At 42.9% G+C, this 13,566-nt stretch overlaps 1 protein-coding gene across 4 annotated transcripts in view; it reads right to left on the bottom strand.

Moving 5' to 3' along the window:
• Positions 1-13,566, bottom strand: part of HDAC9 (histone deacetylase 9) — a 469,199-nt gene that overhangs the window by 341,584 nt on the left and 114,049 nt on the right. Inside the window, exon 1 of one of the 4 annotated variants that reach the window (XM_083705232.1) lies at positions 1,171-1,315. The exons of 2 other annotated variants lie outside the window; for them this stretch is intronic. In XM_083705232.1, coding sequence (XP_083561358.1) covers positions 1,171-1,285 — 115 coding nt within the window. In that variant the 5' untranslated portion in view covers positions 1,286-1,315. Of the gene's footprint in view, positions 1-1,170; positions 1,316-13,566 lie in introns of those variants that run through there. One more of the 4 variants, XM_083705234.1, reaches the window with a different exon arrangement.

The raw sequence follows: 13,566 nt of genomic DNA, 5'->3' as shown, positions 1-13,566 counted from the left end.
AAGTTGTATCTTAATATACTCTTCATTTCATTATATACACTTTCCCAAAAACCTTTGATCTTTCTGCAGTCCCACCACATGTGGAAGAAGGATCCCTCTTTTTCCCTGCATTTCCAGCATTTATTGCAAGTTTTATATATTTTTGCTAATTTTGCACGTGTTATATACCAAACTTTGGTGGCTCTTAATGCTCACCCTTTATACGAAGGGAGGCCTTAGGACCCCGGGGTTTATCTCCAGCGATCTGAATCTAAGCCCAATAAAAACTCAACTCATACTCTCCCTCCTCACAGCTACCAGCGGGTCTCCAAATCTCCCACGTATTCTGCTTACCTGGCTACAGATAATGATGATCTACACTGTATCAGAGACATGAAGAACTGGAAAATGCTATGTTGCCATCTAAACAGCAACGGTCAGGTACCTTGAGAAGGGTACCAGTGGTGCCAGTGGTGGGAGGATCAGCCCATAGTGCCCTGGACCCAATATGACTCTGATTGACTTAGAATAAGAATAGTTCTTTGTCTACTGTGCCAATTCAGGTCAAGTTTCTTCACTAACATAAGCATCAAAAGAAAAAGTCCTTCCCTAGAGGATAGTTCAATCTAAATGGCAATGGTGGGGGGTAACAATATATGGAAAGAAGTAAAGGAAGAGGCAAATGAGACAAGAGATGACTGAGAAATTACAGCACTTAGTTTTGGATTCAGTTGGGGAAGGGGACACAGTGTATCAAAGAAAGGGGACAAAAATAGTATCTACATTCTCTTCCCTTTTCTCCCTGCCACTAGCTTCTCAATTTTGGTCTAATTATGTGCGAGATATTTTGTTATGGAGAAACCGGGGGGAGGGGTTGAAAGGGAATGAGGCTCCTTGTTCCCCTTTCATAATTAGCTCAAGAGACACCCAGATGTTTGCTAAAGGCTACAGAAGCATCATGAAATCAGTGCGACACCGCAGTGTTTCAAGATTTGCCACAGTTCACAACCAATGATCAATCTGTCCCCACCCCACCCCCTCCGCACCCATCCATGACCACTTGGCTGGCATCTGGCACCATGTCTGCATCAGCAGAGGCAGCTGGAGCCCTGCCACCGAGTCTGCTCACGGCGCATACCAAAAACAACCAGCTTGTGGGCGCTGGGAAGGAGGAACGGAGTAGACACTTACCAATACTGCACATTCCTGGAAAGGGTAGCCAGATGGCTGGTAGGCTGCCAAAGCAGACACGACACCGGGCACTCTGGCCATCCTGCTGAGAGAAGCTGCCGTTGGTTTTCGCCATTCTTGGTCCCTGACTGTTTTAAGAATCAACTTAGTGGTTGTGCTTCCTGACAAGGAGCAAAGTGTGGTTGTCTGCATAAGGCAAGGGAAGAGAACTTAGCTGGGGTGTTCCTGAGGGAAGCGAGGAACTGGCTTCATCAGGGACTTTCCCCTTGTGCTATGGCAGGGAGGGAATAGCTAGCAGTGTTTCTGAAGGACGTTGCAAGTACAGTGGTACCTCTGGTTGCGAACGGGATCCGTTCCGGAGTCCCGTTCGCAACATGAGCAGAATGCAACCTGCATCTGTGCGTGCGCGGGTCACGATTTGCCATGTCTGCGCATGCATGTGATGTCATTTTGCACATCTGCGCATGTGCGAGCGGCGAAACCCAGAAGTAACCCTTTGCGGTACTTCCGGGTCGCCATGGGATGCGACCTGAAAAAACGTATCATGAAACAAACACAACACGAGTTATGAATGTGGGGATGGAGGGAAGAAATCTGGTAGGCAAGAAGGTGTAAGCCAGGGATAGGAAACTTTTTTTTTTTAAGCCTGAGAGCTGCATTCCTTTCCAGAAAGCCTTCCAATAACTCAGAGCCTCTGTACGCTTCAGGTTGTTTCTGCTCCCAGCTAAAGGCACCATCCTTTCCTGCTGGCTTGTTCATGTGGGTAGATTCAGCATAACCCGTTGTCATTCCAGTGCTGGATATAAAGAAGAACCTTTTTCAGTATTCTTTTCTAGGCAGTCTTCCAAAGGCCATATCCCAGTAGTGGGCAGCTCAAGAGGCAAGTGTTGGTGGAGGCAAAAAAGCAAATTTTACCACTATGTAGTAGGCTAGTTTCTACACATACCTACACACCTCTCTAGCCTCCACTTAGGCAAATGAGAGAAATTACCATAATTCGAGAACGTATTCCAGTTAGGTAAACACACCTGGGGTGCAAAGCAGATCCTGGGGTTGGGGGAGGTGTGACAAGGGGGAGTTCTGAGGATCTGAGAGAGAAGCTGGGGGGGGTGTCACATTTTGTCCCTGAGCCTGAGGTTCTCCACCTCTGATTTAAGCAAAGTCATGTTGTATATATTGCTTGCAATGCCTGGATAATCAGAGTGAGATATATGCATGCATTCTGACAGAGGGGATATATGGATGGGCAGGTGACTATGCCCTATCTTCATGCAACTATAAGAAAAGTGCACTTGACTTTTCCAGCTTGACCTCTAGGATTTTTAAAAATGTGATAGGGAGATAATGACACAAATTCTAAATGTTGCACACAATTAGCAACATGCAGCCTGCTGAGCCAGGAAATGTAGCAGGATGTTCTAAAATGAGGCAGTATGAGAGGGGATATTTTTGTAAACTGCCCTAGGAATATGACTGAAAGTGGGGCTAAGGGGACTGGTGTGGGTGGGTGCAATGAATGGCATTTCAGGATTGGCTAATCCCCAAGAGTTAGCTTTTTATGCTACAGATTTCTTAAAGCCTAAAATCATTACCTTTGGAAGTTGGCAAGCTAGTTCTTTATCATTTACTTAATATAACGGTCAGCCTCTTTGATCAATGGATTAGAAGTTACAAATCTGCCAGACAATTGAAGCACTCTAGGGCTTGTTCCAGGGAAACAAATAGAACAGCTACAGCTTTCCTTGTCTTTCACTAGCATTATGTACGTGTAGCTGTGCAGCTTATAGCCCAAAACAAGTCAATTGGTTTTATGAGCTTTGACATTCTAATATACTAAAGCCACGGGTCTCAGTGCCCCAACATTCCTGGGAAAGGGCCTATGTACAATTTTGTTATGTCACTGAACAACCTTGCAAGTTCCAGAAAAAAGTCAGGAGTGCAGGAAGCTGCCATAAGCCCAGGGCTTTTTTTCAGCCAGAACTCACCTGAACTCAGTTCCAGCCCTTCTCAGGTGGGAGCCATTGCCATTATAAGAGAACAGGGCAGGTATTCATTGTGAGTTCTGGACCTCTTTTTCTAGAAAAATAGCACTGTTTATACCAAGTCAAAATACTTATCCACCTAGCACAGTACTGTCTACTTTGACTGGTAGCGACCATCTAGGGTCAAGCTACAAACTGCCCCAAGGTTGTTGTTGTTGTTTAGTCATTTAGTCATGTGCGACTCTTCGTGACCCCATGGACCAGAGCACGCCAGGCACTCCTGTCTTCCATTGCCTCCCGCAGTTTGGTCAAACTCATGCTAGTAGCTTCAAGAACACTATCCAACCATCTCATCCTCTGTCGTCCCCTTCTCCTTGTGCCCTTTCCCAACATCAGGGTCTTTTCCAGGGAGTCTTCTCTTCTCATGAGGTGGCCAAAGTATTGGCGCCTCAGCTTCACGATCTGTCCTTCCAGTGAGCACTCAGGGCTGATTTCCTTAAGAATGGAGAGGTTTGATCTTCTTGCAGTCCATGGGACCCTCAAGAGTCTCCTCCAGCACCATAATTCAAAAACATCAATTCTTCGGCAATCAGCCTTCTTTATGGTCCAGCTCTCACTTCCATACATCACTACTGGGAAAACCATAGCTTTAACTATACGGACCTTTGTTGGCAAGGTGATGTCTCTGTACTGCATGCTAATATATTTTCTTCCCTTTTTTAAAAAAAATATTTTTTATTAAAGGTTTTCCTTGCTTACGGAAGTACATGCATTGCCACGTTTTTTCATGTCGTAGAGTCTTTTCTATATATCAGTTGCATTTGATGCGAGAACTTAGTGTTGTATACAGTATAATCATCTTAGGTCCCTTCTGCACCACACAGTTAAAGTGGCAATGTACCCCTTTAAACAGTCATGGCTTCCGCCAAAGAATCCTGGGAGCTGCAATTTGTTAAAAGTGCTGCGAGTTGTCAGAGATTTCCACCCCCCTCACAAAGATGCAGTTCCCAGAGTAGTTTAACAATAAATTTGGGGGGCTCTGGGGAAGCCATAACTATTGATACTTGTCAGGGAACTGCCATTGGAGCCAGAGGCGGAGGGAAGGCTCCAGAGGGATGCCGGAGAGGGTCCCAGTAGGGAGAGAGGCAGCCCATCTGCTGGGGAAGGAAATCAGCGTAACACCAGTGGAGAAGGGGGGCAGATGGGGGAATCGGAGAGGAGGCTCCAGGACTCCTCGCCGGAGACCAGCGGGGAGAGCACGGGTACTCCGCTGCCCACACCCTCCCTGCGTAGAAGACTTCCGCGCAGGGAGAGTAGGAGGAGACTTGGCGTCAAAGAACTTCTTTGCTGGAAGAAGATCAAAAAACGCCCACTGACGGATTCTGCCAGCGATTGAGGCAGCCACGGATGAGAGGCTGTCCAGACAGAAAGGGTTCAACCAGGCCACCTAGCCAGGAGTGGCGGCAACTTATGCACGAGCAACCCCTAGAACCATTACAGTACTGTTTTAAGTGTATACTGCAGGATGGAGCCTTAGAGTCAGGCAGCTTTTCCAAGGCACTCAGATAGACTTTTCCCCCATATAGGAATTCCACAGTGACACCAACATACACCATTCATATTCAATGCATAGAACAATTAGTTTCAAATTTTCTAATGCAGGAGATGATGCTACAAGCCCAGGAGAGCCTGGATGCTGTGTTTCAATGCGGCAAAAATGGTGCACTGCTAAGACCATAGATGTTCACAAAACAGGGAAGAAGGCATTCATTCCATCAACTAAAGTAAACTCTCACCCTCTTTTTTTTTTTTAACGGGAGTATTATGCATTTTTAAAAAACGAATTTTCCTGCAGTATGTACCGCACTGATCACAGTCACATTGTATGTCTCCGTGTGTGCTTCAAATATTACAATACAAAAAGGCATCTCTTCAGGGGGGAGAAAAACCACATGAAATTGGGTTGGGAGGTAGCCTGGGAAACACGATTACCTTGACAATAACCTAGGGGTGTACTGCTTTGAGGGAGCATATTATTTCCCAAGCCAAAAAGATATGTATCTGCTTTTTAAAAAGAGAGTGAGGAAAGCTGCCATAAGGAACTGCAGGTTTCAGCAACGTGATTGGAAAAAGGCCTCTGTGTTCATAATTTTACTTTCAATGCCATGTTCATGCAGCAAGCAGTTTCAAATGTAAATATGCTTGAACAAATTCAGTGCCACAAAGGAGGGACTTTTTGAAATTATTGCTACCACATTATGACTTTATTTCACAAAGGAATTTGAAGACATTTAAAAAGGCCTTCTAGAAAAGCTGGGTTGGTTTCTCACACACACACACACACACACACACAGAGAGAGAGAGAGAGAGAGAGAGAGAGAGAGCGCTTTTTTAAACAAAGCAAAGTGGGATACAGAACGTGCTTATCTCCACAGCAGTCATTTGGGATAGAATCAGAATTTAAATAGGATGCAAGCAAAAAAAAAAAAAAAAGCTACTTTTCAAGGGATAAATTAATGTGAAATTTCTCAGGAGGAAAAATAAGAAGAAAAGGCAGCTATTTGGTTTACCATATCAAAAAAAGAAAGGAAATACTTGATTACACTGCACCCATGGTTTAAAGTTAAGCTAAGGCAGCACGAGCCTGACTGGTAAACATCATTTAGCTCATTCTTAAGAGGCTTAGGGAATGCCACTGTTAAAATGTTTTGCAGCACATTCCTGCAACAGCCAATAGGATGGAGGGAAGTTAAGTGCATTTGAAAGAAATCAGAAAAAAGAGCTTGAATCGCTTTTTGAAAAACGAACACCCTTCTCAAAGGATTTGCTACTTCAATCCATGAAGATGTATCCCTGAACTGCATCAGTGTGAGTATCATCATGAAATAGGGAGACTTTCCTTGTTATGACTTTATTAAATCCAAAGCATATTATATGAGAGCATTAGATTTACCAGAAGCTTGTTCAGCACCTGAGGTCCTCAGAACAAATCCAACTCGTTTATTTAAATGCAACAGCAATTCTTTATCTTTCTCCTTGTGATTGTTAAATACGGCAAATGTCATTATTTATAAGACTAATTAATTAAAGTTGTTAGTTGCCACAATACCAAATGGTCTCTGGGCAACTCACAACAATTTTAAACCATATTAAATTTTAAAGCAACGACAACATTATATTACAAAAAGCATGATCAGCAGTTCAATAATTAAGACATATCTCATGTAATCAAATATCTGGGAGGAGAAGGGATAAATTAAATGCAAAAAAACCAACAACCTGTCCACTACCAGTTTCCAAACAGTTTTAAAACCATGAATTAGACACACAGAGACATAGCAAAAAAATAAAAATACACTTGGTTCCAATTAGGTTATGCAGCCTAGGCCCAGATTCAATTAAACCAGTGTGCTAGTGGAAGCCTATGCAAACCTCCTGATAGCTAGTGGCACCCCCCAGCCCCCACCTAAGACTTGTTCCTAAATGCTTTTTGCTTGTTTCCAAAAACAAACATCCTCTGTGACCACAGATGAAAAAAGGACCATAGTATTTTGCTATTAATAAAAATACAGAAGTGTTGAAAAGGGATGTATGAGACCCAGCTGGTTTCACTATACTTGTCCTCCCTTTCACCACCACACATCAGAGCACAAATTAAAGGCACTTTTGGTCATGAAAGGATGGTCCCCAATTTCCATTGACTCTCCCATCTGGCATCAGTCCCCCACACCATATTTCACACTTTGAGACCATGTGAAGGTACATCATGCACTCCCAAGTGCACTCCCAACATGGGATGGAGAGGTGAGGGAGGCATGGCACATTGGTAGAGCAAATGCTTTGTATACAAAAGATCATAGGTTCAATCCCTAACATCTCCAGTTGTAGATGCTGGGAGACTCAACTTTGCAAGACCCCCAAAACCACTGCCAAACAAAATAGTCAATATTAGGATAGATAGACCAGCAATCTAACTCAGTACAGGGTAGCTTCAAATACTCACTAAAGAGGCAGCCACAGATTGACTTTTATTTATTTAAAAGTGCCACCAATGGTTGACTGAGAATGGTATGCGCAGCCTGGTCCAGGATCTTAATCACCCTACCTAAGGATCCTGTTACGAACTCCTATATTATGATGGAGCTCAACAGTACCAACTGGAATTTCTGGGATTTCATACACACATACACCCCAGTGAACTCTGAATAGACAACTATTCTTTACATTCTTTTTGAATGCAAGTCTTAAAGTAAAGCCTTTCTATACAATGACGCAACAGGTCCGAACTGGAAAAAATGTAAACTTCTTTTGAAGTTTAGGTTCAGAGTCATTAGGAAATTGGAGCTAACCTCTATGCAACTTTCTGATTCTCTACAGATACTCAGAATGGAACAGATCTCATGAAAAGGCCCAACAACAATCTATCTCTACTAAGGGACTTTTGCAAGTCTCAGATTCCCATAAATACTGATATGTCGCTTTCAGTGTTGCCTTCCTGGAAATATCTAAACAGAATCTGAAAGATGTTGTACAGTAACTCAGAACCTCTCTTCTGGAAAGAACTCTGCATCTTGTATCATAGGATCAGTAAAAGCTGGTGCCAGTTGTGACTGGTAGGAGAGAATTCAGGGGCCCCAAATTAATAAAATCAAGTCAAGGATAGGTGGAGCCAACTAATTCTGGTTATGTTCCCATTCTCTTCCCTGCTGAATTCTACAAAGGCAGCTCTAAGGAAAAGCTGACAGACATTGCTACTTCTTTGACTGGTCTTAAGTAAGGGGGCAGGCAGGTAGGTTCTGCCTAAGGGCAGACTAGGGGGGCAGTAACCCACAGGCTCTAATGGACCATCCTCCATCCTGCTTATTATGAGGGGCTGCAGTTATTATTACCAAAAGGAAACGAGGAGACTTCCAGCACTGCTGAAATGTGTTGCTGATTTTTCAAAGAGAAGACAAACTCACCCAGCAAAGAGCAAATGGACCAAAGAGCAGAAGACAACTTTTCTTCTACCCATTCAGAAAACACAAATTCTTGCTCCTCGGATCTCATCACATTTAAAGCCAGCAGCTTCTATATGTCACTGAAGCAAACTGTGATAGATTGAAGTTCTTCACCATTCCACTAACTCCTTAATTCCACTACCGCCTTAATTGCCATGGGGGAAAAGAAATTGCCATCATACTTCAAACATCTAAGATTAATAACAAATGCAGAGGATAATTAAATGGGGAGATTTAAACTCAACTAAATTCATCCATTTATTACACACTTGGTTGCCTGACTAAAATTAGGTAACTAATCTGAATATGACTGATGAGAAATAATAGTAATAAAGGAACATTTTTTATTTTTAAAAAAGCACAGGACAAAGATAAGTACTTGCCCTAAGTGCATTTTTTGCTCTTGTTTACAAAAACATCCCATCTTGCTTTGTATGTGGTATGTGTGATTGCAAGGCATAAATGGAGCACACTGTTAATTAGTCAACACAAGCAGGATCATTTGTTTTTGCTCATGTTTAGGCTTTGATCTAAATTTCTCTTGCAATTCCTGTCAAGATTGTTTGTCAAACTTTCACACAATAAGTGAGCAGTAGCGGAACTGCTAAGCCCATATCCAGCCACTTCTGCTTGACTCGTCTTGTGCTATGTGTCTTGAAGGAGAGGAAGGTAGCATTTGATGCTCTGCAAGCAGCAAGGTGTCTTTCCGGAAGGCACATCTGAAATCTCCTTTCCCAGGCCCCTTGGAAAAAGACAGAGGTTGCATTGCAACTGGTAGAGTGACACCAGTGAACACAAAGACGGGCTCCATTTGGGACTGTTAGAACAGGAGCTATGTTCACTGCCACCAGCTGCTGGGAACTGCAAGTGGGAAGGGTGATGTTGGGCTAGATGGGCCTTTGGCCTGATCCAGCCTGGTTCTCTTTACGCTCTCAAGCGTTCCTGTTGCCCCCTCCAAGGGTCTCTTGTAGGATGGGTTTCTTAATAAGACATCTGCTAATGAAAGCTGCCTTTAACTGTGGTGGTGACATTCTGCAGAAATTTCTGAAACAAAAGTGCTCCAGGCCACGTTTTGGAAACAAAAATATATCAAACTCAGCAAAAAAATACTTTAGAAAATGTTGGGAAGGAAATTGTCTTTGCCATTTTTTTTTATGTTCAAGGAACGTAGAATGAAAATAAGAGCGGATAGTTTCTGGAACATTTTCTATACTCAGAGTTTTGCTTTTGATGTTGCCAGCTTCATATAGCTAGGAAGACATGTGTGTCTGAGCACCATGGGAGAGTACAAAAAGAAACTGAAAATAAGCTCCTGTGTTTAGAAAAAAAATTACCACGGCCTGAGCAGAGGGTTTGTGACTGAACAAAGCCATTGTGAAGAAGCCATGCCCATGGAACAGAACATTTTGTAGTGGATGTGGCTACTGGTGGCACATGGATTGCTAATGCTAGTAATAGAGCTGCCAAGCGTCCTAGAGAAATCATAGACAGAGATAAGCCAGGGAAGCAGAGCAGAGGAGTATGGAGAAACAAAGCAGAGCCAGGGAGACTCTCTTGTTCAGGGAAAGTCCCAGTCTAAATAGGAAGCCTATTATAGCCCTTTCTGTCCTGGTGGACCCAAACGTGAGCCAAGGTGGGAATTCCGAAAGCTCACTGGAGAGGGCAACCACACATCCAACCCAAGATTGGTTCTGACCCTGGTGCACACACAGAAATTCCTCTCTCAATTTCACTCTGCTAGTGCAGTTGTTACCTTCTGTTCAAGATTTAAGAAGCAGAAGGTGGAATATGAGATTCCCAATGAACGTCACTGTCAGGGAACTGCCATCAGCTCAGAGGTGAGAGGTGGAAGGGCAGTTGGGTTACAAGGAGCCTCCAAAGATTGTGAGAAGCAGCACTTCCTCCGTGGAGGAGGGAAGCCACGCCTCCAGGAAGGGATGCAGGGCTCAGAGGATGCAAGGGAGAGCCACAACCCCGAGCAGGAGCAAAGCGGGGGAGGGGAGGCAGGTCCCCCGTTGCCCACGCCCTCTCTGCGCAGTTGGTTTACGCGCAGAGAGGGGAGGCCTAGGATGGGGGTCAAGAGACTACTCTGCTGGGGAAAGTTTAAGGACCGCCCACTCCCAGATTCTGCTAGTGACTGAGCAAGACATGGAATTGAGACGTTCTGCACTGTGAATGTTTTTGCACTGATAATAAAGCCTTTGAAAAGACCAGTGGGGGTCTTGCCTGTTCGCTCTCGAGCAACCACACCAGCACACATAACAGTCACCCTAGGTAGAATCATGCTGCTGAGACAACATTTCAAAAGGTCCCGTAGAAGGGAGGTATTTCTGAGCACTTCTCCTTCTTATATATGTGAAATGTGTGTTATTACCATAGGACTGTGGCCTGTCTCCAAATATGTGAGTTTAGTCCATGTTGTTCTGATAGTATCAAAGGTTTGAAATTTGCATCCTGGGGCAAACTAGCATTTCTAGAATGTAGGCACTGGGGGTGGCTCATATAAAGAGTTTCATGGGAATGTGGTCCTTATTTTCTATGTGGATATCTGATACAAACAAAGCCTGCACAATATGTGAACCACTAACCCAGGGGTAGAAATCTTTTTTTCAGCTGAAGGGCTGCATTCCATTCTGGGCACTCTTTTGAGGGTCACATGTCAATGGTGGGGCTGCTCATAAATTATTGCCTTTGTACAATTTGCTAATTTTCACACATACGCACACCGCACACTCTTCTCCAAAAAGAGGCATGGTCAGAGTTCAGAGTTTTATTCTAGCTAGGCATAAAACACTGAGGCTGTGAAGCAGGTCAAATGAAAGATTTCCGAGGGCCAGATGTTGAGGCCCCCAGTCAGAGTTTTCACATAACTGTAGTAAGCCATAAGCAGCACCCGATTTACGCTCAATCAATTTCTAAGGCTAAATGAATCTACTGCCTTTCTAGGACTGCAAAAATGGTGGAATTCTCAACCCCTTCCCAGGCCCCATTGGTTGGGTGATGGGTTGCATTAGGTCACAAACAATACAGGCCTAAGAATAAGAATAGATGTTTCAAGTAATGTAAAGCCTTTCGAACTTTGCAAGCTGGTCAGAAATAGTATAAAGACAGCAAGAACCAAAGTGTTCTGTAGGTTGGTGCAAGGATAGATGCCATGCTGGGAAACCCTAGCAGAGAAGTGAAACTTCAAGCAGCAGTTATTCTGAGTTCTGCAGTACTAGGAGTGTTGGGCAAAGTTCATTTGTTCCACACTTGTCTCCTGTGATATCATTTTACAAAGGTTGCAGCAGCAAATATTACAAGCATGCACCTCATACTCTTCAGATCATACCATCATGTGCCTTGCTTTTGGTGGTACATTACATGAAAATCATTTTTGGGATCTCTGGACACCAAAAACAAAGTTTTGGGGAACAGGTTTATGCTCGGACCTAAAATGAAAGTCCCAAATAGATATACAGGTAAGAAAGTTGGGGATGAACTTTGAAATCCACAGCATCAATTCAAATAAATAAAGTAATGCCCTCAGGAACAACATTGGGAAATGTAATGGTAAACAAAGATACATGCAATCCTGGAAACAAACATAATTGTCTTTTTATTAGAACTGGGAAGCGAAAATGAGAATAAGGGGAAATGAATGGAACTAATCAGGCAAAGCTAGATTCAGTTGGCAGCCTGAAAAGCAAATACACACAGTGAAAGTATTTTTTTAAAAGAAAATAGTAATTCCATTATAATAATAGTTATGCACACATGCTATATGTATGGCTCTAATCCATCCAAAATGTTGTCTCAGCACTCACACCTCTGTGCCAGAATGTTTTCACTGCATTGTTTCAACTTCCTGCACACACACACAAAGGTGAAAAGTTACCATTAAAATAGGTTAAAATAACTCCAGAGGTTTGGAGAGAAGAAACATGAGCCACAAAGGTTCTGCTAAAACTCACTCTTTCATCAACCCACCCTATTGGGCTCACTTAATCAAGAGGGTGTGTTTTATATATATTGGCAGACTGAGGTATTAAGAAAATGAATCTCAACATGAAATGAACTTTCTGCCTTTTTCAGATTGGGCAGGATTATTACATATTTTGGATATTAAAACTGCAAAAGTGAAATAAATCTTTTCCATAGACACATTATATACAAAACATAGACACCATGAAAATACAGAGCTGGATGCTACCTCCCCAGTGTACACCTAGGGAACCGGGAGGGAGGAGAGGATGCTGTGTAGCCACCTCACATATTCCAAGATCAAAACAGGTGAATTTAAATCTTGAAGAAAATAGCATTGCCAGCTCACATTAACAATGAAAGTAATCTATCAATCCTGACATCAAGCCGTGACAGGAAAGAGTCAAGGGTCAAAAAGATCAAGGGTCAAAGGAGCTTGTGGTTGGCACTTTGGGCCTCCCCATCAAAAGCAGCACACCTTCTGGCCTAATTTTATCCTCATGAAGACTTGAGATGCATGTGAGAACGTGGTTTTTTCCAGATCAGTTCTTCTGACACCTCCAAATCTATATTTTATGAAAATCTGTCTAGCTGATGAAAGCTGTTGCTTTGGAAAGTTTTGTTTGAAGAATATTCCAAGTTTGAACGGGGCAGGGGCTTTCCTACAGGTTCATTCATGGGCAGTCCCATTTACCTCAGTGGGTGTTACATATGCTTTCTGGGCTGTTTGAGATACCGTATTTTTTGCTCTATAAGACCCACCAGACCACAAGACGCACCTAGTTTTTGGAGGAGGAAAACAAGAAAAAAAATATTCTGAATCCCAGAAGCCAGAACAGCAAGAGGGATCGCTGCACAGCAAAAGCAGCGATCCCTCTTGCTGTTCTAGCTTCTGGGATAGCTGCGCAGCCTGCATTCGCTCCATAAGACGCACACACATTTCCCCTTACTTTTTAGGAGGGAAAAAGTGAGTCTTATAGAGCAAAAAATACGGTATGTCTTCTAAGTGATCTGCAAATTTCCATATGCCTATAATTTCCAACTGCACTATGCAACTGGTAGTCAGAAATTACTGCGGTGCTATTACTAAGTCACTTGATTACACTGCAATTTCTGTAAAAGCAAGCTGATAACTGTTTAAGGGGTGGGTAATTTATACATTTGTTGTTAACTACTTTAGGATTACCTAATGCTTGAGAGAAAATCATAGGCATAACATGCCTTCCCTTTTGCAGAACAGGAGGCACCAAATACCATGCACTTCAAATGGCAACTGAAGACTCATCTGCTTTGACAGGCTTTCCTTGATCTTTAAGATGTTCTTAAAGTGTGTTGCTATTTTTATTTTTGCCTTTTTAAAGATTATTTTATTACGGTATATGGTGTTGTATTTCAGTTTCCTTATTTGATTTATGCACACACATACATTCTGTTATTTGCCCAGTTCACAT

This window comes from Podarcis gaigeae (assembly GCF_964106915.1).
Source record: "Podarcis gaigeae genome assembly, chromosome: 12".
Taxonomy (NCBI): domain Eukaryota; kingdom Metazoa; phylum Chordata; class Lepidosauria; order Squamata; family Lacertidae; genus Podarcis; species Podarcis gaigeae.
The sequence above is the reverse complement of the archived record's forward strand: the minus strand, read 5'-3'. Positions and strand labels throughout refer to the sequence as shown.